The sequence below is a fragment of the Nothobranchius furzeri genome, chromosome 3 (assembly GCF_043380555.1).
Source record: "Nothobranchius furzeri strain GRZ-AD chromosome 3, NfurGRZ-RIMD1, whole genome shotgun sequence".
Lineage (NCBI taxonomy): Eukaryota > Metazoa > Chordata > Actinopteri > Cyprinodontiformes > Nothobranchiidae > Nothobranchius > Nothobranchius furzeri.
Genome location: NC_091743.1, coordinates 52,848,479 through 52,875,660, shown reverse-complemented (window position 1 = coordinate 52,875,660; position 27,182 = coordinate 52,848,479). Strand labels below are relative to the sequence as shown.

At 41.8% G+C, this 27,182-nt stretch overlaps 1 protein-coding gene across 1 annotated transcript in view; it reads right to left on the bottom strand.

Moving 5' to 3' along the window:
• The window catches only part of LOC107385549 (arf-GAP with coiled-coil, ANK repeat and PH domain-containing protein 3), a 76,660-nt gene that overhangs the window by 32,750 nt on the left and 16,728 nt on the right, over positions 1-27,182 (bottom strand). Inside the window, exons 2-4 of the mRNA XM_015959508.3 lie at positions 7,904-7,961; positions 2,722-2,841; positions 2,373-2,426 (exon numbers count right to left, since the gene is read on the bottom strand). Of these exons, the coding sequence (XP_015814994.1) occupies positions 2,373-2,426; positions 2,722-2,841; positions 7,904-7,961 (232 nt within the window). The remainder of the gene's footprint in view (positions 1-2,372; positions 2,427-2,721; positions 2,842-7,903; positions 7,962-27,182) is intronic.

Genomic DNA, 27,182 nt, shown 5'->3' with positions numbered 1-27,182 from the left:
ATCGACTAGTCGCTGTCACGTGATAATGACTGACAAGATGCAGTCCTCAGAAAAGACAGCAGGTGATGAGCCCCTGCGTCGGGAGGCGGAGGCAACGTGCTGTGCCAGAGCGTCGACACCGGCGGTAAAACGGACATTTAACCAAACTGTGACCTTTTCCCTCTTGCAATTTTACCTTCCCCTCACCCCCATCCTTTCTTAACCAGTTTGCACATGCAAAGCTCTGATCGTTGATGCGCTCCAGACATCTGCGTCCTGATCACCGCCAAATCAAGTGTCACCACCTCAAAAACAAATAAAACACGTGATTGTTCATGTCGGCTCATTTCCTTTCATGTTGTCTGTTATTTGTGCCTGATGCGTTTCGCTGTTGTTTTGTTCTCCGGTGACACACCCCCAAAATTCCACTATCTCCGCTCCGCTCCGGCATGAACTCCGCAGCAAAAACGGTCCCGTTGTAGTCGGCCGGCGAGCAGCGGCACTCCGCTGTTTTCTGGTCAGTAGATCTTAGAACTGCAGTTCAAAGGTAACTTATAAGGTGAATATATATGAACCCATGTAGCAGTTTTTTCTTTAGGATTGAGAGGAGATGCAGGAAGATAATAAACAGACAGGACAGAAAAATAGTCAAATAAAAACAAGTTAGTTTTTGTACCTGGTGGTTGCAACAAACAGACACCATTGAAGGTAATCAGAAGTGAGGAACAGAAAATGAAATAATTATTTTAATGTTTAGAGCAGCAGGAAAGGCTGCAGGCGCATCAGTGAGTTTGCGGCTGCTGCACAGGGGGAGGTGGGAGAGGGCTGAAGTAGGATGCAGAAAGTACCGTTATTAAAAGAGATGTGTTAACTTAGAAAATGTGGGCACAATTTTAATTGTCCAAAACTCCAGTGAACCTACCGACACCCCCCCCCCCCCCCCGCTTCAGGTGTATGACGTCATCAACGACTAGTCGAAGTCGACTCGATTTTCATTACTTGACTGTCGACTTTAAAAAAATTAAGTCATGCAACCCCTAGTGTGTGTGTGTGTGAGGATGAGGTGTTCTGAGTGGAGGACAGGGACACCTTCAACAACAGAAGAAGGACACAACTATCCAGAAACCAGCAGATGAGAGTACAGCTGAACTGTCGGTGAACTTTATCAGACAAAAGAAGATTCCATCAGACTGATGCAGCTGATTCAAGCTCTTTGAATTGGAAAAAGTCCGGCTTAAACAGGCTTAAAAAGACAGAGAAGAGGAGATATGAATAATAAAAAAATACCAGGAAAACAACAAGATGGATTACTGTGAAATAAAGGAGGATCAGGAGTTTTATTACATTGACTGTTCATGTGACCTACTGCTCTACAAACACAGCTGGAGGGTGTCTTCTGAGTAAACATGGCTGTTTTCATGTGCTTTAAAGCTGTTAAATAAATGTCATTTATGCTGCATTTGAAATAGTAAATGTTTAGAGCACACGTAGTCGTGGCTAAATGACACAAAAATAACTAATTTGAACCAAATTAACTACTGAAAACTTTTTCAGGAGGAATTACAAAGCAAATTTGATTTTTTTATTCTGATTTACATTTAAATCTGGTGATGATAGGTTGTGCTGTAGGTCAAAGTCTCACTCAAAGAAGTTAGTTGTTTTATTTCAGCTCTGTCACCTGAAGTCCTGATGTTTCAACCTGATCACATGACCGCCTGTAGAAGTTATTTTAGTTCAGAGTGGTAGAAACTCCGGTTAAATAACTACATGTTCTTTAGTATTCTATCGTCTACATGGAGAGATTCCCATTTTGCTGCAAGATAAGTCTCGTCACACGACGGTGATGTTCTACATCACCATGTCAGCATGTGAAGGCTGCTGCAGATGTTCCACAGGGTTAATGCAAGACGTGCACTTTACCTTTATGACTTGATTTGTAATTGTGACCAGGTCAAAATAGGAAAATGAAATCATTACAAACAAACTGGATTAGTTGTGCGTTCAGATATTGTTGTTGCAATTTCGTTAAAGTGTGTTAATTGTGTCTCAATTTATTCACAAATTTCCCTCATTTAATTCCCAGTTTGGTGTCTCACACTTTTTCTGATTGGTGGAACTAACCAGAGATGTGTTTGAGATGGTATACAGATATTTTGAGACGCTGGTCATGCAAAGTTTTTGGTTCTAAAAACAGTGTCTCACTGGGCTGCAGCCACAGTATGGAAGACAGAGGAGAGCAGTTTTGAGCACTGCATGTTGCTTGTTACTAAAGCTCTGTGTGTGTGTGTGTGTGTGTGTGTGTGTGTGTGTGTGTGTGTGTGTGTGTGTGTGTGTGTGTGTGTGTGTGTGTGTGTGTGTGTGTGTGTGTGTGTGTGCGTGTGCGTGTGTCCTACCGTTTGGTAGTTGACAATCTCCTGAAGGCTCTCGCCACACTTTTCAAGGCATTCCTGCAACATTTCCAACACACACAAACACACACACACATGCACGTTTACGGTATATTCACTTCCTTTACACATGATAAGAATTTTAAAATATAGTAGATCTGCATCATGAGTGAGACAACTTTAAAAGTCTTTTAGCATTGCAATACCTAATGTATCGTCTCCGCTCCATCGTAATGTCATATCTCCAGATTCTTGCTAATACCCACCCTTTCTGTTTATACAACTTTACTGTTATAATTAATGTGCAAAGGTGTTTTCTTTGTCCAGAAGATGACGCTGAAATGCTTCTACTCACCGATATCATCTCCTCTTTCTTGCACTGATGGGACAAGTCTTTGATGCCATTTACAAAGAGCCTGTTGGCGCTGACGTAGGTCCTGCCAGCCTCTATCATCCCACTGCACAGCTTCACCAACTAACAGGAAGCACAAAACAAAATATAAAAGTCATCATTTTAAATTTGCAACAGGACTGTCTATTTAAAGAGTCACGTTTTACACAACAAGGGATAATAATAGCTGTACTGATGAGTCCATCTAACAAGGCTTGGAAGAAGACCACTTGAATTATGAATAATCCCAATTTGTGTTTGAAGACCAGAACAGACTTTACTAATGGGAAGATGAAGAAAATTAAAGTTAGAAGCACCTAAATATGACACTAAATTAGGTGTTTAGTGTCATAATTAGGTGCTATTTTCTTAAACCTTGTTTCGACATACTGCGTTTTTTTGTCAGGGGGGTTAAAGGTGATCTATTATGCAAATCTGACTTTTTGCATCCATTTGTGCTGCCATGTGGGTCTCTACTGCCTCTATAAAAACTTCTAATGTGAAAAAAAATGTCCATCTGTGTTATAAGTCTAAAACTAAAATGAGAAGTTTCTAAAAATCTGAAAGATTATGATGGCAGACTGCTTTTGCCAAATTTTTGCTAAGCGGTTTGGTGTGGCTTGGTTCGGGATGCAAATTTCTGACATTACAGAGCAAAATCAGCCAGCAAGCTTTTTCTGAGAAGGAAGCTGTATCTGTTTTGTGTCATGTCGGCAGATGTTCTGGGGGAATCCTAAGCCGAGAAACATAGTCCCTCCAGTGTGTCCTGGGTCTTCTTTTAGTTCTTCTCCCTATTGGACATGCCTGGAAAACCTCACCAGGGAGGCGTCCAGGAGGCATCCTTACCAGATGCCACTACAACTGGCTCCTCTCGATGTGGAGGAGCAGCGGGTCTAGTCCGAGCTCCTCCCAGATGACCGAGCCTCTCACCCTATCTCTAACGGAGAGCCCAACCACTCTGCAAAGAAAACTCATTTTGGCCGCTTGTACCTGCGATCTTTCGGTCACTACCCAAAGCTCGTGACCATAGGCGAGGGTTGGAACGCAGATCAAGCGGTAAATCAAGAACTTTGCCTTCCAGCTCAGTTCTCTCGTCACCACGACAGATTGGTACAACAACCGCATCTCTGCAGATGCAAGCAGGAGGGCTAACTGCTATTACCTCATCGGACACCTGTCAAGGACACGCCCCTAAGTATTCATAATTTCAAGCTTTGATTACATTTAAACGGATGAATTACACAAAAACTCTCCCCTTTCGGAGCTGTTATGATGGTAAACTTGACCTATTGGAACCTAAAGAGGTTTTTAGAACCAAACTGTAAACATGTTTATTTCTGCTTTGAAGTTGACATTTTTTACATGGGAGTCGGTGGGAACTTGCTTCTTTCTAGAGCCAGCCCCTAGTGGATGAGGGGTGAACTGCAGTTCTTGTCACTTCACCTTTGCCACGTGGAGTGCCCTACTTGGTTTAAATAGTTATAACTGAAAAAAGTCATAACAGGCCTCCTTTAACATGACCGATTCTTAAATGAATAATTTGTCCTACTTTAATGAATCCTAACAGTGATCTGTTGTTTCTTTGTTCTCAAACTGAATTACATCTGAAATCTGTTTCACGTGTCTGTATTTACTAACAGGCCCTCTTCTGAGTCTGCTGACACAACAGGGACTCAAACGTTCTGCACACAACCTCAAGGGCTGCATGGTGGTGCAGTGGTTAGCACTGTTGCCTCGCAGCACGAAGGTTGCAGGTTCGAAACTCGGCTGCGGCCTTTCTGCGTGGAGTTGCGTGTTCTCCTTATGCATGTGTGGGTTTCCTCCGGGTACTCCGGTTTCCCCCACAGATCACAACATGTCCTATAGGTTATAAATTGTAAGTCGCTTTGGATAAAAGCGTCTGCCAAATAAATAAACATAAAAAAATAATAAAATTCTCAAGTATCACTTTAAAAGTCACACACATTTGATGAAAGTGGCAAAGCAGAAAGCACCACAAGTAAGGAAACCTTATTTAAAGTAGTTTTGCTGCTTTGCAGAGAAATCTAGAGGACACTGAGGACCCCTATCCAGCAAGTTTTAGAGGTTTCTCTGCTTCATCACACCGGATTTCAACTGGGGGGTGATTAACATACTTCTGCTGAGCTTGATGGCTTTTGAAACAAGTAATTCAATGATTGAATCAGGTGTGTTGAAGCAGCAAAACAGCCAAAACATGCTTGAGAATGAAGGACCAGAGAGGGACACACCTTGTTTACTGCAATTATACACAAATTATTAGATGTTCATGTTAATAAACCTGATTACAAACCCGAGCTGATACTGTTCTCAGATCTGTAACCTCTTGACTAAACGGGCATACAGTGATCCCTCGCTACTTCGTGATTCGTTTATCGCGGATTCACGACTTTGCGGATTTTTTTTGGAGCCTTATTCAAGGGAAATTCGCCGATTCGCGGTATTATTCACCAATTCGCGGTATTTTTCTATGCGAAATATCAAGAAATTCCTGTTTTTTTCATCAATTTCATCATAAAATGCACTTTTTGTAATAAAACTATAAAAAAAACAAGTAAATTTTTTTTCTATGTAAAGGGAGGGTTTTAAAAGTCTGAATACTGAATAATAAATAAATACTGTAAATATGGTGTCCCTACTTCATGGATTTTCACCTATCGCGGCCAGGTCTGGAACGCATCTACCGCGATAAACGAGGGATCACTGTACTCATATGCTCCTTATCTGTATAATTAATTATGAATCCTTTATAAAATACATTTGTCAAAACAAAAGCCAAAAGTGGTGGATCCTCCTAACGTGGCCCATAAGTTTAAATAACAAAGAAAAACATGTAAGGTATATTTATTTATACATTTAGCATAAAACTACAGCTTAGAGGCGAGACTTGACACTAAGAATTTAGTCTGTTACATAAAAATAGAACATTGTAATTAATTGCAGCAACAGAACTGAATGATAGGATTCCCACAAAGCCACAAAAGTAAAATGTTAATGGTAAATGTATAGAGGCAGGCGTAGACAGCTCACAGTAACGTGTGGAGCGCCACACGAGGTGGTAACCGCTACACGTTCCTACTTCGGGGGCAATATGATAAGCTATAGATGTACACTGTCATTACCCTCGCACTGACGCAGCTGTGTGTAAAACAGAATCAGAGCGTGTGGGTGTGAGAGTGTGTTGGTGAATGGAGAAGGAGGAGGAAGCGAGTGGTAGTGGGAGGCAGTCTGCTAAAGAGAGAGTGCAGTAAAGCTTTTAATTATCTCATTTGGTGCAGGAGTTCCCATGGTTGTCGCTGTGCGAGTGTGGTTTCCTGGGAGGATGGCAGCGAGTGTGCAGAACGACTTTGTGAGATTCGCTGTAAATCAGGCACGACGGTGTGTAAAAGGCTCCTCTTCTAAACAGCATCATGTTCACATATGAATGGCTAACACGTTTCATTAAATGCCCCTCGGAGGCGGGTTTTATGTGTGAATCTGATCTGATATTGTGTGCTGTACCGAGCCCACAGTGTCTGTGCAGGTCACGCTGTGAGTTGGTGTTTGTTATTAAGTGAGCTGGAACAGCAACAAGGTTCTACCGGAGGTCAAGATGTCACATCTGGTACCACATGACAAGCCCTGCAGAGCTACATGACCAGAACACTCACAGGATCTTCAGCTGGGAAGTGAGGTGCTCTGGTTCAGAGTGGAAAATAAGAGATAAAAAAATAAACAAGTGGTTTTATGATGACTCTTATTTTTAAGTAACTACTGAGGCAATGCAGTGGAAGCAAGAACGGTTTTGTCGTCACAGAGCTGCACAGCTGTTCTAAATCGTGTTAAAGTCCTCCACTAAAAGCGGTCTGACCATATAGTGTTGGTGCAAAGTGACAGGATCGATGAAAGCCTTTCACACCTCTCCCCTCTGACCTTTTCCACCTTTCAGGGGTGCTCAGGTGGGTTAAAGCCTCCAGCTGTTAGCTAAAAACAATTATATGATGAAAGCAAAGAAATGCTGCAACTAAATCAAGAAAACACATGTTACCCTTGACAGATTTAATTTGATTATCTAGAGTGGTTTCCTCCTAACAGCAGCAACACTGGCTCATCTGCAGCATAAGGAGATATAATCTCAACTCAGTCCCTGGACCTGCTATTCTTTCATTCAAGGTGACTTTATGACCTAAAGACACAACTACAACTAACCAACGTCACACACACTTTTCAGTCTATCAGTTTGAGAACATGATGCTGTTTTGCAAAAAAAGGTGCAGTCATCACCCTCCCGCAGGAAAAAGCTGATCGAGCAAGCTTCATTTCAAATAATAACAATTTATAGGGCCAACCGTTTTCTTCAGACATATTCTCACGGTCACAGAAAACGGTGAAACACCATGCAACAAAGACTGTCAAACGACCATAAGAGCGTAACGTTGACTTACATTTTCGCCCTATCGTTGGCTCCTTTTCTGTCGTAATTCCTAACATATGTCTTGGCACAACATTTAATTAGTTGGTAGCCATTGGAAGAGCATTTCAAGCAAAATGGCAAAAAGAAAAAGCTCAAGAAAACATCGCCTACCCCACCTTTAATGTTTCAAAGAAAAACCAGAGAAATGTTCTTCGGACTAGATTAGTGGTTCCCAAAATGGAGGTGGAGACCCCTGTGAGGGTCACTAAACACCAAAAGAGGGTCTTCAGACAACCTCGTAAAACAACTTCTGTTTAAAAATGATTGCTGATGGCTTTTTACTCTAGAGTAGTTATTAAAAATAAATATAATGCCAATAGTGTTTGAACTGTCATTGTGCAGGCATTTAATAAAGTTGTTAACAACAAGAACACAAGACTCTGCTGTTATTTAGGTCTGTCTGACTGATGAAGGTTTGGGATTCACTGAATTAGACAAACTCCTAAAAATGGAATGTTTCCCTACCAATTCCATATTTCATAAACACTAAAACCTGCAGGAACCACCTCTTCATGTGATTACAGGCTGCATCATGTTGAGTGTTCATGCTACAGAACACCAAGCCTTCCTTATTAATCAGTGTTGTCCCTTTGACTACGTTTCTGTTTAAATTCCCTTTTAGTAAAAGACATAAAGAGACACACGAATCCCCCTGCGACTCTTTTCAGTTCATACCTTGTCAAGCTTTGCCTCAATTTCCACCACATCTGTCTCCACATCGTCGATTCCAGCCCTGCATGGAGAACACAAAGCAACACAGTTCATTAAATCTGTTTTTTTAATGACATTGCTAAGAAAAAAGTCACATGTTAATCTTAGAGACACTAGTCAGAGCAAGAATCAGCGCCTTGCTGGGGAAAAATTCTTGGGATTAGTACATCAGACATTACTCAGGAACGTCACAGACAGGCTTAGTATGAATGTCTCGGAGCAGAAACAACAGTCGAACAAAGTAAAAAAGACATAAATACATCACTAATTACAGGTCTAACACTTTTGGAAGAAATGCATTTCACTCCACACCTTCACCCAGCAATTTTACACCCCATATCTGTAACACTTTATAATAAGTGCACACTATTAAGCATTAGTTAATCATCAGTAAAGCATTGGTTAATGGTTATTTAATTTCATTTGTAAAGCATCTGCAAAAACATGATCATAATTACTTAACGGCTTACAAGCACCACTATTAAGGCTTTATTCATGATGAAGAAGCTACTGTGTCACACTTTTTATTCATGATGTTTCATGATCTATAAGTCATTGATTAATCATTTATAAATGTCGTGGGGCGACGGTGGCACAGGAGTTAAGAGTTTGCCCCGTAATCGGAAGGTTGCAGGTTCGAGCCCCACTCAGTCTGTCGCTGTCGTTGTGTCCTTGGGCAAGACACTTAACCCACGTTGCCTGTTGGTGGTGGTTGGAGGGACTGGTGGCGCCAGTGCTCGGCAGCCTCGCCTCTGTCAGTGCGCCCCAGGGCAGCTGTGGCTACATTGTAGCTCATCCCCACCAGTGTGTGAATGTGTGTGTGAATGGGTGAATGACTGGTTGTGTTGTGAAGTGCCTTGGGGGGTTCTAGGTCTCTAGAAGGCGCTATATCAAATACAGGCCATTTACCATTTTACCATAAAGTCTGCTCTCCATCATTTAACCAATGCTTTACTGATGATTAACTAATGCTTAAAAGTGTGCACTTATTATAAAGTGTTACCAAAATATCTTATTTAGAAAAATGATGTATAGTCTTTTTAGTCTAATCTTTGCCAACATCAGTTAGCTACGACAGAACTGTGCCCAAAAAGTGAATCAGTTGTAGGTGAATATCCAATAATTACTTTCTGACAGTTTCATTAATATCTATTCAGTGGTCCATCAAACACACACACATGGACAGGCAAAAACATTCGAAACAGCTAAATTATGAAGTTTTTATTGTATTCAAGAGCCAACTCCTCTTTAAAGATGTCTGTGTTTCAAACGTCTGCAAATTAGGCTGCGATCAGTCAGAGAACATCAGCGTCTCTCAGGTTCGGACATTAATCCTGATGGTTAGTTAGACAGGAGCATCACTCTGAGAGATTAGTGGCCACAGCAGAGCGGTAAAATCAATGAATGACATCATGCAGAGGCACGGACCTGCACTTCAGGCTCTATTAGCTGGACTGCTGAAACAGGCAGCAACACCATATGAAGGGTAATCAGCAGCACCGTGCAGAAAAACAGGCTAAATGTTTCAGTTTGGGTATAATGAGGCAGGATGGCCTTCGGCGTTGGGGCGGTGTGGGTGGGTGATCGGCCTAAACCACGCCTTCACCCTCGAGGGTCTGCTCTTCCATTAGCTAACACAGATATACACACTCATCCCTGACCATACAGGCATTGTTATGGAAACGGAGGTTGTTCAAAAGGTCTTATTAAATCAAATTGTTTGTCTTTTTGTCTGCAACATGAAATTCGGCATCCTGCCTCTGAATCTGTTACAACACGTCCCTCCATAAAACCTCAGGGTGATCTCACACAACCCAGCCCCACCCTAACAGCTGAATGCACACATCATAGAGCTGGAAAACAATATAATCAACAGCACCTACTGGGCTGGCTTATTTTCCAAAGCTCGTACCGCTGCCTGTGTCGCGTTTCACTCAGCGAGGGGGGGAGGGGGTGATGTTAGCAGAAATCTGTTTTCACCTGCTCAGAAGAGCAACATTCCCATCATGCCTTTTGGGCCGCAAAGAGGAGATGCAGTTTTCCCACCCTTGTCTCTCCTCTCTCAAGCCGAGCACACGTCACGGTCTGGGTGATTTCATTATTATCGTGCTTTTTTGATAGAAGTGAGTTTATTTATACAAAAGCACGCTTCACCTCCGAGGTTTGTGTGGAATACAACAGCATCCCATTTCCCGTTCAGTCACTCTGACCCCAAACACCATCAGAGTCAAACAGCTGTTAAAGCTACAGGATAAGCTCGTTACAAGAGTCTGCGGCGTGTCGGGCAGCACATGCTGCCAATAAACACTGACTGTCAGCTGATGATGAGGGTAACACCCCACCCAGGCAGCCACAGTACTCTGTTGATCAAAGTATTCTATGTAAGCAGCACAAGTGACCGTTTCTTGAGTTTTATGCAGTGGAATTGGATTTATAGTCTGTGTCACACTGGCCTGCAACTGTTTAGCTCTTCAGAGTAGGGATGTCTCATTCCAATATTGATATAGAAAATAGGTCCGATATCGGCCCAACATAAAACTCCGATATAAGCAGTCCGTTCCGCTTTAAATTCCATTCCAACAATTCTATCCAGTAGCACCCAGATCTAGCAAGTAAAGCCCAAGTGATCACATTAGTGCATGCTAGTGAAGTAGCAAGTAACGAGAGCAATTTTTTGTATTAAAGTCTGAAAAAGACAGAGTGGCTCAGTGCAACACTTGCCATGCACAGGTTTCCCCGTGCTGGAACTGAATTGGGGAAGTTTAGTACGTCCAACCTCATTGCACATTTAAAGCAGCATCACAAAACCCTGCATGAGGGTTCTCGCCGTGTGTGAACTTGAAACTTTGGATACAGAACTTGTAGCAGTTGGTCAATGCACAATATTGTGTGTGTTTATTTTTATATATCCCTGCCCTCAGCAGTTCCTACCATTTGCAGACAGTAAAAACATAACCAAAGTGACCTTGAATATTTTGCACTTTAAAAAGATATCTTTTTTCTTATTTATTTTATTTACTTGCAATATTTTTCTGGGTCTTTTCATTCATTTATTCATTTGTTATACATTTTGTTTAAGGTTCACATTTATGCAACTGATGGTTAATAAAAAAAAATAGGTTGTTTTTAATACTTAATGTTTCTGGCTTTTGTTCTCTGAGTTGATCTAGTATTTCATTCATTCCACACTACGAAATAGGTAAAAGTATGTATGATTTGGGCTGATATCATATCGGACTGATATCGGTCAATTCAAGCGATGCACCGATATGACATTTTTAGGCCGACATCCATATCCTATGTACATATATCCAAGGGAATATCTGCATATTTGTGTCTCCAACTTATTTCTAACAGTTTGCAGCCCAGTGAGATGCTAGTTCAAACATAACCAGAAATGTTGGGGTTTGAGTGATTTTGTGCATGCTTGTCCTCATTTACTTTTTTGTGTGCTGCATCTTTGCCCTAATCTGTTTTCTAAATGAGTGTTTTGTGGAGTTACGGGATTAAATTGAAATGGAGTAAAACACAGGATTATAGGTAATTGCTGAAAAACTGTGTCCCAGTGATATTTGGTTTCTGTGTTTAAAGATTGTAACACCTCAAACCAGATGGGCAAATAATGAAGATAATAACGATGATGGTGCAGGCCACTCAATGTCGTTGGTATACTGTACACAGTTGGGCATCTGACATCACCAGGGGGGAGGGGAGCCGCACGTGCAACAGCTACAAATGAACTCCCATCAACAGTCCGCATGGATGCAGTGAGCTAATTCTTGTCCTCAGTGGCATTGGTGCATACACGTGCGCAAGCGCACACACACACACACACACACGTTTGTAAGACTCCATGTGTCACGCAGCATTACGTTCACATCAGCATCACTTCAAGGACGGAGGAAATGCAAGTTACCAAAATCCAGTGGCCTAAATTCCCAAAATGCAGCAGTGCATTACATTACACAGTGTGTGCAAAACAATTTAGAGCATCATTAAAAAAACGGAAAACAAAATCCACAGAAAAAATATTAAATCTTTGCCAGAAATGCAGCATCACATCAAGTCAGATCATTCTGGATTAGAGTCAGTTCAAAGTCAACCCAGTCTGCTTCCTGATCTGAATCACTGACTTAAAAACACGCACACACACACACGCACACACACACACACACACACACACACACACACTATATAAATGCTGATGAATAATTACATCCTCAACAGAAGTATTTTCACTCTGACTCAGTGTGACAGCATGAGACCTTGCTTCCAACCGAGTCCAGGTTGAAAGTAAATCCACTCTAACATGATGAACAAAAACACCCCAACAGAGACCAATTGAAAGTAGGAAATACAGGAATTACACACACAATTGCACACTGATCCAGAAACCTACTAAATACATAACATTGTTGATAAAAACTTCTTAGAAAGCGCAGAAAAAAACTGTAAATCATGCAAGATCATAGTTAGATCCACGTGTGTTCATGCAGACCAATATGTCGTGGAGAACAAGCTGAAGGATCCTGCTGCAGTAACAGCTTCAGGTTGCCTCATGTACACCCTTAGCCATCATGTGGGACCAGACGTTCAGCCGACTGTGGTGAAACATAAATACATGCAAATTCATCAGCTGTCACAGAATCTGACATGAATATGTATCTGCTAGTCCCTATTAGTTATGGCATGACCACAAAACAACGTCTACATGAACAGCAGTGTCGTCACAAATAAAAGACATTTGACAGAGAATTTAATCATTTAGAAAAAACACACAGTCCTGTCCTGGATGCCTGCAGTATTTTGAGTCGAATATGCTACTCACATGTAGGATTGAGAAAACTGTTGGAGATTTGTCACACTCTATGTTGGTATTAGTAATAATGGATTCAACTATTTAATTTATGTACTATGTACAACCAATCTGCCTTAAACTTCTTTTTGTTTTGTTGCATTGAACATAAAGAGTGGTTGGACTGTCTCAGTTAAAACAGAATAAACACTTTTGTCATCCTCCACACACACACACACACACACACACACACACACACACACACACACACACACACACACACACACACACACACACACACACACACACACACACACACACACACACTCACGACATCCACACAGGTGAAAATTCCCCTTCCCAGAATAGCAAGTGGTGGGCTCCATGGCAACCATTCATTGACCCCAATCACCATGGCAACAAGCATCACCATTACTCATACCCCTTAACTAATTTTCTCTTTGTCTGATGAGTCTGAGCATCTCCCTGATATCTTTTTAAATGTCATATTTTTTCTTCCAACTTCATCTCTAGGCTTGTACCATTTCCTCCTCAAAGAGGGGGGATCATCCTCCCGGTACCATCTTTTGTCTCCGACAGGACAGAGCCCCACAGAGACGAGCTGCTGGACTTAGTGCAGGGTTAAGCACAACTGTAGCGCACGCTGCCACGAGCAAAGGCCCCTCGAGTCGCATACTGATTCCTTCAAAGACACACAGCCTTTCATGCATGTTGCAAAAATAATCAACTCGTAATTGAAGTCAAGTTTAAAATATGTGTTAAACACATGACGTGCGTATTGATCTGAAGGTTTCTTTAGTCACACCAGAATTAAATTGATAAGATTTTCTGTGTTTCCAGTAAGTATGAATTGTGATTGTTTTGTTGTCTGTTGATGGAGAGCAGGTGGTGTTTGGGTGGGGACTGTAACCACAGCCCATCCCTCGTCTCTTTGTTCTCCCAACTTGAACAGCTTTCAGCTGTAGAGGCTTTTATGAAGCCAATCTCAGTAGCACTGATTATTAAACCCCTCTAATACTTAAATGTTTGTTTGTGACACAAGTCTAAATATTCTAATACTGCCTTCAGCTTTATGTTTTTATTTTCTGACAGCATTCATTTCTGTTCCACTCCTGGTGCCGTTTATCAGCTCCTCCTTCTTTCCATCTGTTGATCTGAATAATTCCATCATCTGAAGGCACAAATGTGATGGAGCTCTGCACGTGTGTTCACAATCGAACAAAGTTTACCAATTAGAATCTGAGTTGATCTATCATTTAACCACACTCTGCCACCAAATACACATACACACACACACACACACACACACACAGCCGCGTTCAAACTCAGTTAAAAGCGTCTCCACTGAATGAGCCCCAGAAAAAAAAAACATTCGCGCTTGGCTAAGCAGATTGCCTTATACACCAACAACAACCCAGGTCACACACTAGCATCTTATGTGCAGCTAACAAAGATGCCTTCACTGCTTCCCCTGAACCACCCCCACTCCACCCGCCTCTCCGTAAACACAACAAATATCACACTGAGTCTCTGAAAAAGCATCAGACTGGCTGGCGAGACAAAGAGAGCGTACACGACGCTGGCAGAAAAGGGCAAATCAGTCAACCTGCAAAATCCCAGAAATCGCTGCCCTCTGAAGAAGTATTCCTCATTCAAAAAACACAAAATAAAACTACAACTTCACTTTTTTGTACACTTAATTACTGCTTAAAGACAAATTTGACTCAGACAATGAAAGGTGGTGGAAGAACTTCCCAAAATGCCAAACGATTCATTTAAAGTGGAAACAGGCTTCATTTACTGATTTTTTACTTCCTAATATTTTTCTGGTTTTTTTTTTTGTTTTTTTTGTTTTGTTTTTTACTTTCTTTAAACATTTCAAAGTTTGTCACGGAATAAAAAAAAGAGAAAATTTTGAATTTATCTGTAAGTGATAATTACACTGCCTGGCCAAAAATAAAAGTCACCACCCCCCAAAAAAGTTTTTTCGTTAGACCGCCTTTAGCTTTGGTTACGACACACATTCACTGTGGCATTGTTTCGATAAGCTTCTCCAACGTCACCAGATTTATTTCCATCCAGTGTTGCATTAATGTTTCACCAAGATCTTGCATTGATGATGGTAGATCTGACCACTGCCCAAAGCCTTCTCCAGCACATCCCAAATATTCTCAATGGGGTTAAGGTCTTTACTCTGTGGTGGTCAATCCATGTATGAAAATGATGTCTTGTGCTCCCTGAACCACTCTTTCACTATTTGAGCCAGATGAATCCTGACATTATCATCTTGGAATATGCTTGTGCCATCAGGGAAAATGGAATAACCTGGTCATTCAGTATCTTCAGGTAGTCAGCTGACCTCATTCTTGTATCACATCCTGTTGCTGAACCTAGACCTGACCAACTGCAGCAACCCCAGATCATAACACTACCCCCACAGGCTTGTACAGTAGGCACTAGGCATGATGGGTGCATCACTTAATCTGCCTCTCTTCTTACCCTGATGCACCATCACTCTGGAACAGGGTCCATCTGGACTCATCAGACCAGTTTTTGATAAAGCGTTGGACAGTTCTTAACCCAGTTTTAGTCGTTTCTTCAATCTACTTAGATGTTTTCTCTGCTTGATGCATGCCAATGATCTGACCCTTCTCAGAATAACATCTTTTCCACGACCACCAGATGTGTCTTTCCACATGGGTTCTGGTGGTTGTCAGAGGGACTGGCGGCGGCAGTGCCTGTGTCTCTGTCAGTGCACCCCAGAGCTGCTGTGGCTACATTGTAGCTCATCCCCTGGATAAGCAGTCTTGAACGTGGAAACGCCAGTATTTATCATTCCATAGTGAATTCCTGTGGCAGGTCAAGAGGAAGTGTGGTGGAAAACGTTCCCTGATGAAGAGTGAAACAGAAAGAAGAAATCCTTTTCCTTTTAAGTACTGTAACCACAACCCGAGCCAGGTGGGGATTTTTTTTCCTTGGAAAATGGGACAATTTCTGCTAAAAGAAATAAGGAGGGGCTGTGACAAAAGAGAACTGGGTTTCACAGGAAGTCACGCCGCTGACTTAGGAAAATGCAGCCTTAGTTACATCATCAACAACTGAAACTTGCTGCTCTGCTACCAGAAAGTCTTAAAACTGTCTTGAAAAGAAGCATCATAATATCTCATTTACCGATGAGAAATGTTGGAGTTATTGCCATTTTTGTCCATTCTCATAAATCATTTATCCCACTGGTACCACAAACTTTTAGCTGAAAATCTATGAAACTGAATGAGTTGAGACGAATGGAGACTGTGGTGGCCATCTTGAACTGGGTTAATACCAAAAGTTAATCTATTGTAGATGCACATGTAGTGATCTTTCATGGAATCATTGGGTAGTTTGCTAGAAGACATGGTTGGCTCAAAGGGTAAATGTCCTAATGACTTAATGGCAGCGTTCGAAACAAAGATACAGTATGCTAGTGCCTAGATAAAAATTTTGCTCATAAGTTGATCAGTTGAAGAAGTGATTCCACCTGTGTCTCTTTTTAATCACATTTTTGCTGCTAGGTGATGTAAAAAAATAAGAAACTTCAAAGTTAAAGAGATTACAGGGCAACTAATTAACCCTCTCCATCTAAAACCCTTTCATTGGGCCTATGACTTAAGATGAGAAACCAAGTTTGCACAGGCTAAACCAAACATAACGATATTAAGAGGTGCATGAAGCTTGAAAAGACAGCAAGAAGGCGGGACTGCGTGCTCATCTCAACCCCTAACCTTTTTAACCTTCCCTTATCTCCCAGTGGGGTGTAGGCAGCAGATGCAGCTTGCATGTGAAACGCAGGGGAGGAAGAAAACCCCCGTGGTGTATAAGCCTTTTGTTCCCAGGACTCCTTTTTTAGTTGCTTCCATCCTGTTTGCATCCATCTCAACCAAAGGCAAATCACGATGAGGGATGAGAGAGACTGGGAGTGGCAGCTTTATAGAATATGAACTGGTTAAAAGAGAAGACAGATATCGTCTGTTTCTGACAGACTCTGACATAATGAAAACACTGTGAGAAGGACAGAAAAGACCTCTATAGTTTAGATGTACTGAAAACAGCAACAAATGTTGCTGTTTTCCCAGATTAACACATAAGCACTATTTTGAGAGTACAGTGGCTCGTTTCTAGTTGTCAAAAACACTGACAAGAAGACAGTTCAGTCTATTTTGGCTAAAAAAAACACACATTGTTGTGCTATGAATGACAGTATTGTGTTTTTTAACCCAATAGCTGCTTTAACATTAACATACACTGACCAAATTAGTTGGTAAGGTCAAATTTGATTTAAAAAAATTCCCAATCACAAGTACCAAATAAAATGAATCCCTCTTTTTACCGTGGAATACACTCAACACTCTCATCAAACAGGGATGAGTCAACGACATCAACAGATATTATGATCATGTTGGGCTGATGACACATCACAAAACGCACAACAACCCTCACATGCCTGGGGCCAGGAGCCAGAAACAGAATGAAAGTGCACAGTGTCTCTATTAATGCCTCGTGTTTCCGTAAAACATAAATCATGATTTTTTTACTTTGAGACAACAAGAAGTAGCAAGTTGGGAGCTTGATTTAAACACATCTCTACAGTTACAGGAAGAAGTTTTCCCTTTCACACTTTTCTCAGCTGGTGAGTATTACAAGCACATATAAATTAGACTCAGAACAGGTTTGATCATTATGATTCACAGTTTTCCAGGTCTAGGAATATTCCAGGAACAACCTGCCTTCCTTCAGCTTTGCTAAACACAAAGAGCCACTGGTTCTGATCCAAAGCCCAGAGAATGACATGTTTCCCAAAGAATGTCTGGCATTGAGTTGACTTGCCTTTCAATTCACCCTCAAAGCCCACACGCACAAACGTATAAACGCAAAAGCCAACACAAATAAGCATTTACATACTGTACTTGAATGCATGCAAACACAGTCACACACCTGGCTGATTATCATGAGCAGAAATCCTATTCCATGCGGCCACTGCAGGTTGTCTAAAAGTTCAGGGTTTCTTTTTTTATTCAAACTTCAATCCAACACTTTACTATTTGGGTTCTCTCCTGTAACAAGATGTTTACATGAATCACAATGGATTGGTTTGGGGTGAGAACCTATTTATTACTTTTCTATGGGTCCAGTTGTGCATGTGCATGCACTACTGACACGTGAAAGAGAAGAGATGCTTCCTTTGAGCCAGCTTTGCACCAGAAGAAAGGAACAATCTCTGCAGAACAACCCGGTTTTGTTCTGTTGTCTTTGGCAGCTCTGAGCAAACATGAATAGAGTAAGACTCCTGCCGACACCACAGTTGGATCTGCCAGAGAGGAAATAACCACCCATTTACACCTCTGTCCATCTCAGAATGGTCCATCAGAGTCAAACGCTAAGTGAGGTCTGGCAGTGATCGTGTACATCGTACTCATGCAAATCGATCAGTCGTTGGCTGAAAAAGCAGCTTGAGTTCTGGTTTTGATTACTGGGTTTAGTTGTTCAAGTTACTGGACTCAGCCTGGAAGTCACACAGAAACACAACTCAGAAACCTCAAAGGAAATAAAACACAGGGAAATTGTTTGTTAGGGAACGTTTGGATCTTCTGAAATTTAATTTTGCAGGAAAAAATAACTAATATTATCTGTTGTAGATTGTTCTTTGAACAGCCTTAGTCTGAGGAAATGAAGATTAGGTTGGACCAGATTAACAGTCTGCTAGTCACAGCAACTTTTATTTAGATTGTGGTCAGCTTAAACCAAACTCTAAAATGTCCTGTGAAAACAGGAATCTTACAGGTGTGGCTCATTGTAAAAACATTTTTTTAAATAATTATTTCTGATTATATTCGGTCACTCTGTTTTTCATGCAGGCTGAACATGAAAATAGTCTGCTACACCCATCTCCTTAGTTTCTGATAGAAAATAGATGATGAATCTCTAGGATTTGAAAAGCCTGACAGCTTGGACTCACACATACTGGCTTGTAACAGGGAAGGCTGTTGTTGTTTTAGCGTCCAGAATCAGCAGAGAATATCTTGGCTAGCAGAATCTAACCATTAACATTAGCAACGCAATCTCACCTCTGATATGGCACACTTGTCTGTGATGATGCAGGTGTTTCTGGGCTTTTTATGCCCCAGGTACAGGTTGCAATGCCTTCATTTCTACCAGAGACCACTGCAAATCTATTGATTAAATGAGTTTCCCACACCTTACACATCCTTACACTACTGTCATTGTAATAAAAATGAACTTGTCATCTGTTGTATAATTGCTTTATACAAGTTATTGATCACTACTGTTTGTCAATCACACTTATCATGAGGATAATCATGGTAGAGCCGAACATAATGTGATCATGAGGATGTAATCAAGGTAATCTTGGTGGAGGTGTGCAGCTTTGCACGCACATCAGGGAATGTATAAGGAGCAGAGCAGAGCTCAGAGCTGTTAGAGCTGTTTGAAGGATTCTATTTGACGAGGTTCATGGATTACGTTTTCTAACTGGGGTGTTCAGCTCTCCACCCATAAGCAACGGTAAGAGAAATGTTTTGTTCATGATTGATAACTTGTATGAATGCCGGTTGAATAAAGCCTTGTTGTTCCTCTAATATTCAAGTTGTGTTTCATTGTTTCTGGCGTCGACTTGACAAACGATCCTGATTAAATAAATATAAAGTGTAAAAAGAGACTTTGAGTCTTTTAAGGTAATTAAAATAAAATAAAACATTTTATTTTAGAACATTTTTGGCGTCACGAACAGGATCAGTCAAGCTATTCCAGCAACAATGAAGTGTTTTTGGAGAAGCAAAAAGGAGCCGAGTGCTTCTGGGGAGGGAACGCCGATTCCCGTGCCGATTCCCGGCTGGGAAACGGAGGAGTTCCGAACCATTGGTGATATGTTAAGGCAGCGCGGTGGACGCCCTGGGCCGTGGGGAGAGTTAAATGGAGTGGTCAGCCCCGCCGTGGTGCTGGACCGTTTGACGCGGATAGAAGTTAAAGAAAAAGCGCCGCTGGCAGGAGTGAGAGATATGATGTGGCTTTTTGCAGAAGCATGGAAAAAACAGGAGTTAGAATTGAGCAGTTGTAGAGAGCGAGCGGCGCAGGAGAAAATCCATGCTGAAGAAGTTGAAAAATCATGCTCAGAGTTTGAGCAGAGAGTGTGTGTGATGGGGAAAGAGCTAAAGCATGCTCAGAATGTTTTGGATAAAACGCTGACTTTTGTGTCTCGAGCGCAAAGGAAGGAAAAGAAGCGACCTCGTAGAGCAGGTCCTGCTCAGATCCGGGTGTTTGTAAAGAATGTTGGTGAAGATTGGAACCCAGAGAAATGGAACGGGGATCTTTGGGGGGATGATGAGGAGGAGGAGTGGGCGATTAAACCTGACCCACCACCTCAGCCCTTGTATCCATCATTACAGGGGATAAAGATGTCAGAACAAAGACCTATTACTAGGCGTCGGCGAGAACAGCAAATTATTCCACCAATACTGGTAGATATGGTGGATGATCAGGGACGGCCGGAACTCGATGAGGCGGGTAATATAAGAAGGATGTTACAACAGCAGCCACAACCCGCCCCTAGGCTGCTAACAACGCTAGAGGATTATTCACAAGATGAGTTAAATCACATGAATGGGAAGCTGAAACAGCGCCCAGGCGAACCAACTGACTCCTGGCTTAATCGCCTTATGGAGGATGGCGCGTGTGATATAGCCATAGATGCCGGTGATGCCATGAGATTTTCAGGATTAAGTACTGATGCACAGATAAATGCTGAATACCGGGCTACAGTCCGGGCATTGCCAGCTGATGAAGATTTCAATGTGGGGGATGCATATGCTCTGGCATGTCATGTAATCTATCCTACCACGGCGGACTGGTCTGAGATTAAAGGGCAATGGCAGACAGTGAGAGATGCCATTCAGCGGCTCACCAGACTCACTATTAGAGAGCAAGTGGCTCGAAACGGGGGAGCTGGAGTGGTGGACTGTAACATCTCTAAGGCAACTAGAGATCACCTCATCAGACATGCCCCACCACATTATAAACCCATGGTGACCAGCTTGTTGTTTGGCGCGGCAGACCAGACTTTTGCCGCGATAAAAGATCGTCTTGGCGAACTCACCACGCTGGGTGATTGGTCTGAGACGAGGAGAGAGGGAGCTAGAACTGAAAATAAACCCAGGATTGATCCACATTCAAGGGGTCGTAAAGGGGGGGCAATGGGCCCCTCTAGAACAGATCTGTGGAGGGCACTGCGACAAGCGGGAGTGCCATTTGAGGAGATTGATGGATTGCCCACTAATGCATTGATGGAGAAATGCAGACAAATGGGACTGAAGGTCCATTGTCAGTTCAGACATTGTCCTGAAAAGGACGACAGGATGTCTGTGTCAGAATTGGTTGGAATGTTGCAGAATGTGATCAGGGAGGTGGCGTCGAAGCCTGCTGAACCTTCCGCCCCTCCCAAGGAATCTTCAGAGGAGGAGAGTTCAGATGAGTGTTATCAGGTGGCGGCAGTGAAGCGTAGAAAGAAAAAACAGCACCGAAGGGAACATGATGATGAATAGGATGAAGGTCAAGCTCAGGTTGTTGCCAGTGCCTCAGGATGGTCAATAAATGATATCAGACCACATGTGGAATTACAGATTTATTGGAAAAAATCAGTACAGACAGTAATGGCATTGGTTGACACTGGGGCGGAGGCCTCGGTAATTCATGGCAATCCTGATAAAATAAAGGGAAACATTGTAGAAAAAGGAGTATCAGTGCTCCACGAGCAAGTGGCAGACGTTCCAGAAATGGATGAAGTGCCTTTTGAGGTAAAACCAATCCAGGATTCTCCTGTGAAACTGGGGGTAAGATGGAGCGAACTCACCCCAGAGCAGCAGGAGCGAGCCTGGTTCACTGATGGTTCCTGTCAATATGTGGCAGGAACCAGGAAATGGAAGGCTGGGGCATTTAACCCTGGTACACAACAAGTTATGGAACTCACAGGGACAGGAAAGAGTAGTCAATGGGCAGAGTTGAAAGCAGTACACATGGTAATAATGGCGGCTGGGGTGCAGGGAGTAAGTATTTATACTGACTCCTGGTCAGTAGCCCAAGGAATGTTAACTTGGATGCCAACTTGGCATGCTACACAATGGAAGATACATTCAAAAGAGGTTTGGGGAGCTGACCTATGGAAGGACATTTGGGAGAAATGCCAAAATATTCCTGTGTCAGTATTACATGTGGATGCTCATACTAATAACAATGATCCTGAATCCCTGCATAATCAGACTGTAGATAAGATAGTGAAAATTCAGGCTGTAAGACAATCAAGTCCTGGATTAGCCAAATGGGCTCACGTTACTGCTGGACATTGGGGTGTGCAGGGAACATTGAAATGGGCGAGGGACAGAGGAATAGATCTCATCATTGATGATATTAAAACTGCCATAGAAGATTGTGAACATTGTCAGCATACAGGTAAAGAACCGTTGGTACTGGAAAAAGGAGACAAGATAGCTCAGTTAGTAATCAAACGGTGTGTAATGTCCAAAGTTGAAGAGATTACTAAACCTACCACTATCACTCAGAGGGGTGAAACTGGGTTTGAATCATCAGACTTTACTGCGGGGGCAAAAGTGTGGGTGGAGCAGCTCAATGGTCCTCCCAGAGCTGGAGAGATTATTGCACAGGGAAAAGATGCTGTGGTAAGTGTATTGTTCCCCGGAGAGGAAAAATGGATTAATATTCCGATAAACAAATGTTACAGGAGAGAAAATTAATGCTTGTCATTCTATCTGCAGTTTTGTATGTATCCCATAGGCGGGTGTCTGAGTGACGGTGGTTGACTGGGTCCCCTTCCCCTACAAAAGGATTGAACCTTTGTCGAGGCGATGGATGGGCTCCGCGGACCTGGTGGTGTCGGATGTTTGGTCATCGTCCTCCATGTCCTCGCTGTCATCGCACTGAGGGCACATTTCTGTTGGGGGCTCACGGAAGGACAAGTGTTGGAAGAAGGGGTCATGGGCCATCTGGAATTGGTTAGCAGTATGTCCAACCGCACTCAAGGCACATTCACATGCAGAGCAAATGACGCTTGCTACTTGGGAAACCTAACATCTACCGGTAAGATGTACCGGTGCAGAGGATGTCTTAAAATCCGAGGAAGGGTGATCAGCCCAGGGGTGTTGGTTCAAGGATCAACAGTAACCTTTAATTCTGCAGCGCGCATCTGTGCATACCATCAGGGGAATGGTACTTGCATACAAAATGGCACAAATTGGAGTATGAAGGTTGATCGCGATTTCCGGATCAGGAATGGAACTGTAATCACAGGAGGATACGCCTATTTGTACATATTCTGGGTGCTGCCCGACACAGCTAGAGCTACGCAGACAGCTGTAGCTCCCCTGGTTCACACTTGTCAACAAATGGGACAAATAAGGGTAGCCGAATATGTGCGATGGACTGTGAAATTCCCTCCTATTCCGCCTTGTAACAGGAGGAGGCGAGCATGGTATGACACCGTGCTAGGAGGAACTGGAACTTTGTATGGTCTGGCTAACACAGCAGACAATGAGGTAACACGAACTATGCTGTCCAACACTGGAGAATACACCGCACAAGCTGTCACCAAGACTGCAAGATGGATGCCTTCGACTGTATCTAGTCAGTTAGAAGGAAGTGATGTGTGGAAAAGTGTATTTAAATGGAATCTAAAGCTTTGGAATGAAACTTATGATGCATTGCATAATTTGTCACACATAGGTAATTGGACAGTCTGTTCCTTGCAGACTATTCATGCTGAGACACAGAGAAATAGGTTTCAAATACAGGTAATGAGTAATAACTATCATGCATGGCGAACATTATGGAACATCAGTAGTTCATTATGGCTACAGCTACATGCAGAAATGACGATTTGTAATAAATCTATGTGTACTGGATACTGGGATCAGTATAATATGACATCAGTAATGACTGTGTGTAGATATCAGATACTGCCGGTGATAACCACTAAAGGGTTTTGGTATCTCCATGTTAGTGGAGAGTGGTGGGATGTTAAAACAAATCGAACATATGAAGTAAAACACTGTGATGAGACTGATAAGGGTTTAGCCTGCCCATTGGTAAAAGGACATAGCAATCCATGTTTCACTGATTCAAGGGTCGTACTCTGTGATTGGACGGTCACACCCCCAGAGGAACAGTTTTGGCAGGTGGGTCCTAACACCTTATGCGTGGCTACAATGACCAATTCCCCACAGGTACCTTCAGTTCCCTTTTCAGGTTGTCTCAAGGGTATACATATGTGGGAATGGAATAACGTGACCTATTGGTTGAGTAATTACACTGTATCTAGTCGGCTGACTAAGATACAATGGGAGGTTTTACACTCCCCTTGGACACTCTCACTGGAACAATTCAAATGCGCATTGGATGGTTCCACTGAAGTGGCAAAATTGATTGACTCTCATAGGTCCAACCTTTCCAGGCTCATGGTGTCTACTCTTGTGGCACAAGGGGAAATAAAACATGTTGCTACATTGATTGAACAGGCTTCCGCTCATCATTGGTGGGATATATTTACAGGCATGTCGAGTACCGCTAATAAAGTGCTAATTCCACCTATGATTGCAGCATTAATTATAATCAGCATTCTAACATTGTGTAATCTTATTATTTGTTGGTATGTTATTCGATTAAGAAGAGAAATAAATTGGGTAATAATGCAAAGACTACGATGAAAATTAAAGTGGAACTACAAGGTATGTTATAAATGACGTTGGTTTTGATGGGGAAATGGTGATGGATCCATGATGTTACATAAATTAGATGAAAAGTTCAAGAGTGGAATGTAATAAAAATGAACTTGTCATCTGTTGTATAATTGCTTTATACAAGTTATTGATCACTACTGTTTGTCAATCACACTTATCATGAGGATAATCATGGTAGAGCCGAACATAATGTGATCATGAGGATGTAATCAAGGTAATCTTGGTGGAGGTGTGCAGCTTTGCACGCACATCAGGGAATGTATAAGGAGCAGAGCAGAGCTCAGAGCTGTTAGAGCTGTTTGAAGGATTCTATTTGACGAGGTTCATGGATTACGTTTTCTAACTGGGGTGTTCAGCTCTCCACCCATAAGCAACGGTAAGAGAAATGTTTTGTTCATGATTGATAACTTGTATGAATGCCGGTTGAATAAAGCCTTGTTGTTCCTCTAATATTCAAGTTGTGTTTCATTGTTTCTGGCGTCGACTTGACAAACGATCCTGATTAAATAAATATAAAGTGTAAAAAGAGACTTTGAGTCTTTTAAGGTAATTAAAATAAAATAAAACATTTTATTTTAGAACAGTCATTTAAGCAGTGTGTGCTTATTCTGGCATAAATATAACAACAGTCCAGTAGGGAGTGCCCCAGGCTAAACAGAAAGTGCTACAGTTAGTTAATGTTGCTATTTGTGCTTACAGAAAACCATATATTTATGTGTAAAAATCTAGGCAATAAAAAATAAAAGGGTTTAAAAGTTTATTTTAAAAAGTGTTTCCAAGAAATGTTTTTTTAAACAAAGTTTAACAAGTTTAACATTTTTCCATTTACAATACTTATGAGGTTAGATATGCTTTTAGATGAAGACAATCCACTTTAGTTTTTTTCCCACATGGTGTAATTAGCTTGTTAATCTGGCCAACATTAAACTTTATTTCTTGAAACAAGTCATTCATAGAGCTGGTAACACGAAAGATATTAAATATTGCTTACCTCTCCTCAGAAACCCACTTTAGAAGATTTTACCTTTTGCTTTACTTATCAGAAGTGATTAAACATACTGGAGTTTGACTCACTATAGATTTCTGTTTATTAAATTTTACAAATTGAGTATCAGGCAGTTTGACTGTGAATTAGTTGTAACATTCACATTTCACATCCCGGACAAGCCCCAATTCATGTTATGACCCTACTTGTTGCCAACAAGTTGTTGGGTAGCAATAGAAAATGGAGGTTTTGTTAAGACTTATATTTATAAAATAGTCACCTATTAAAACAACTTTACCAAACCAGCACAACCAGGCAGCCAACAGCCCCAGTGGCGATGTGCCTCAAGCCTCACTAAAAAGGGTTTTAGTCTACACTCACAGGACGTTCCAGTTAAGACAATTAATGTGAAGCAGACTGGTGCCCTACCAATGCTATACGAGTGAGAATGCACGGGTCAGTAAAGGTCATTAATGGATTTCATTTGAACCTGTCAGAAATCTAACGTTAATGTTAGAGTAGAGTTTGCATGTTGCTAAAGCTCTTCCCTCTGTCAGATTACAACTATCCCACACAGGTGTTACAGCACAAATCATGACTACATGGGATTAGTGGTCAGTGGTCCTAAATCAGGGGAAAAGATGTGTAACTGGATCTAAAGTTAGGAGAAAGTTCAGCTGTTGTGAAATAGGTGAGCTTTATGCTAACACAAGGAGTTTAAAGCCAAGGTAGTCGGATAAAGAAGGTAAAAAGTTCAGCCAATCAGACCGTGTTACAGCTCATATTTTGTACTTGCTTTCTTTGGCAAGTTTCCAAAAATATGAAGCGTATTCATGTCCAGTCAGCGAAGAGCTTAGTTTTATAGAACTATTAAAATAGTGATGGAGTTTCTAAAGAAAAGGCGCTGCCTTTTTAAGTTGAACTGGTCGTCTTTTGAGACTCAACTGCAAGTTTTCAAATGACTTCCACAACAACCCCTCCTTTCTCATGCTGAGGTCTTTGTGGCTCATTAACAACTTTGTGTTCATCATCGTGACTGACACCTGAGAACATTCCAGGTGTGGGGTTAGGGCGGAAGCAGCCGACACCCTGGGAATGAGGACGGGCTGATTAGACAATCATTTAAGACAACTCATCAACCACAGTTGTTACTGGAGGAGATTTTTAAGCACAAACCTGCTATAGGACATGAAATACTTAGAATTCATATTTTAGCTTAGAGCCAAAGACTGAAATTAAAGAATCCCTCCTGAAGAAAACATGCCAAACATTCAGTAGCTCTACATCACAAAAGGAAATTTGAAAACTACATTTGAATTCAAAGTTACTCATCTGTTGTTTTAGCAAAAGCTCAGTGGAAATAAGTGGTTTAACATTAAATGAAACATCTAAAATTACAAATTATAACCATTAGGTAGCTTATGTTTATTTTAAACATGCTTCCATTGGTGGTTTATTAACTGTAAACGTGCACCAGGGTCCCAGTGGGAGTAATGTAGAAGTGTATCTATGACATGGGGCATTAGCACACCAGTGGGGCCCATCCATCCATCCATTCTCAGCTGCTCATCCGGGGTTGGGTCATGGGGGCAGTAGCCTAAGCAGGGAGGCCCTGACTTCCCTCTCCCCAGCCACTTGGACCAGCTC